Source organism: Anopheles darlingi, chromosome 3 (genome assembly GCF_943734745.1).
Source record: "Anopheles darlingi chromosome 3, idAnoDarlMG_H_01, whole genome shotgun sequence".
In the NCBI taxonomy this organism is placed as follows: domain Eukaryota; kingdom Metazoa; phylum Arthropoda; class Insecta; order Diptera; family Culicidae; genus Anopheles; species Anopheles darlingi.
In genome coordinates this window covers 12593967-12596466 of record NC_064875.1, presented here as the reverse complement: position 1 = coordinate 12596466, position 2500 = coordinate 12593967, and the positions used below count along the sequence as shown (strand labels likewise).

The 2500-nt window shown below is 42.1% G+C and overlaps 1 protein-coding gene across 5 annotated transcripts in view; it reads right to left on the bottom strand.

Annotated features, from left to right (window-relative positions):
- LOC125953880 (kinesin-like protein unc-104) overlaps positions 1-2500 on the bottom strand; it is a 37256-nt gene that overhangs the window by 4845 nt on the left and 29911 nt on the right. For all 5 annotated transcript variants that reach the window (XM_049683696.1, XM_049683692.1, XM_049683694.1 and 2 more), the window contains 3 exons: positions 2428-2500; positions 2251-2352; positions 1-2180 (listed from right to left, as the gene is read on the bottom strand). The exon at positions 1-2180 is cut by the window's left edge; the exon at positions 2428-2500 is cut by the window's right edge and continues 786 nt beyond it. In XM_049683696.1, coding sequence (XP_049539653.1) covers positions 2039-2180; positions 2251-2352; positions 2428-2500 — 317 coding nt within the window. In that variant the 3' untranslated portion in view covers positions 1-2038. The remainder of the gene's footprint in view (positions 2181-2250; positions 2353-2427) is intronic.

The window sequence follows — 2500 nt, the reverse complement described above, 5'->3', positions numbered from 1 at the left end:
GCCAAGGGTGAGCTAAGGCCATTAAGCGAACATTGCAATACCATTGCCAACCGAACCGTTCCATTGCGCTTTCATTTTCTATTTACATATTTCTACACATTGCACTTGCTGACATCATTCTTATCATTCCGGCAATTCCGTAACAGCACTGGTTTATGTAGTCGATGAAATTGTGTGTGAAGAAAGATCGTATGTGTAAGATGAATGAGAAAGTGAGAGCAGATTAGTTTATATCTTCTTTTACTGTCTTCTTAGCCCCGCGCTACGTCACAGAACTCACCCTACGCTTCCCAATTCTGCCCCTGTGTACGAACTCATTTTTAAGCTTCCAAACAAGAAACCGTAGAATATTTTGTTCCAGATGAAACAACTAGAATGAATTCTTGTATATCTATAAACGACTCACGGCTTGAGACAAGCGAATTCGGATGGCTCACGCTCGTAATTCCCAAAAGTATGTTTGTAACATCTGTTCACATTGTCAGGATTCGATACGAAAAGAATGCATGGTGCCATAGTGAGTCCCGGTTGCTGAGCGACCGGTTGTCGCAATTCTAATACTTTTCGTTCCGTTGCAAATTGCCTGTTCCGTAATTTGAGCTAAAACGTGCCGGTATGAATGAGGTTGTTGAACTGAATTTACCGATCCTTGGTAGGTATTATATTGCTGCAGTTTTTATCCATTCAAATGATGTTCCATGAAATTGGTTGTTCGTTTCTGCCATGTGAGTAACGTGTAATCGATCGTGGTCAATTATGCCGAAATAGTTAAACATTGTCATAGATCATCTTAATCGGTTTGGTATATTTTGGTTTGGAAAACGAGAGATGGCGATCTTATGCGCGATCAATCGCTGAGATTCAAATTGCAAAGTTTGCTATTTGCTGTTTCTAGATTACATTCGCTAGGTTGGATCTGCTCGATTGGCTCATAGCTTGCTCTTCCTCGTCAGCTTCGCCAGCTACGCGACGGCATCTGTTATTCGAAGCAACCCTCTGCTATGCATTATCTCTCCTCTGTAAGAAGCCTTATTCATGACATTTCTCTTGGGTTTGGTTTTGTAAGGTTAAACATTAATTATTCTATTGATTAATATCTTGTTTTAAGGAAGAAACGCACGAGTTCCTTCATTAGCGACGCAGTGCTTTCCGCCTCTATTCCCTCGTCACCACCCGTTTACATCATTCATTTCGATTGCTCTGCCCGTTTTCGATCACTAGCAGCTTGGCAAACGAAAGAAATTATCAACAATGCCACAAAAGTATTGCAAAAAGCGCAATAAAATAGATCTAATATGTAGAAACGGTAGACCCATGGAATGCTTATTTCAGGGGTCTCTCTATCTAGGTACCGGGACACATAGGTGACAGCTCGGCTGCCAATCAGCCATTCTTTCTGATTACTACAGTCTCTAAACACGGGTACGCGCACCGAACAGAAATATTTTGCCTGTGGCCAGCCTGTTTGGAAATCCAGGAGCTAGCTTAACAAATATTTTTAAAAAATCCATCAGTAAAACTGCAACTGAACACAATGGAGAAAGCTTAACTAAATTTGATATAAAATGTCAGAAGTTATGTACAAATCTCGTTATCTTATAATGAATGTACTAAATTCAAGCTTAGTTGAATAAAATCATTTAAAAAAAGGAACGTAAAGAAAACTAATATTCAATATCACGATGTGTGTTGCAAATCCCGCACTAATATTGCACTTCAGTACAGACCCTCAAGCACCTTCAACTTTAGACCTTCTTCCGCCAATCGACACGTGCGTCCCTTAATGTCGCCCTGCAACAGCTACGTCGCAACGTATTCGAGAGAGGTTATGAGATGTTTAAACTGAGAACGGAAGGCAGATTTTAAAGACAACGAGCACTACGTAGTTTGGTTTGATTTTTGGTGGTGACGATTGCAGCCCTTTAAAATAGAATATTGGTTTACTGCGCTGCTGACTGGTTCCGATACGGTGATCGCAGGAGTGGCCAATGCTAGGGTAGCTTTAATACACCAGCACGGACTCCATCGTTATCGTATCTCATTTGCCGCCTGAACTACTGCTGTTTGTTTGGGCCTGCGAAGCAGCCATGGTCAATGCGGAAGGTCCCGTCACCGTAGATTCACCAGCACCGCTACCACTGCTGCTGACGCTGGAAATATTTTTCCTCGCAAGCCGCGATCTGTAATTTTCAGAGATTATAATTTCGGTTAGCATCGGAAATTTGGCAAACTTAACAAGAAAGTACATACCTGATCTGACCTGCCAGAAGGGGATTAATGGCATACAACCAATCGTGCACTTCCTTGTCGCCCAAGGTTTGCAGCAGATATCCTCGGTGCTTGGTAACAACACTGTGTATTAGAAGAGAGGGTTGTGATTACAATACTGTGTTACTTGCTGGGTTCTGCGTTTTCTTAGACCAGTACCTGAATGTGTTCGGAACCTTCACCATCGCTGCTTGATCCTCGCTGCATTCGACTTGTGCGGTGGCTAGATTCA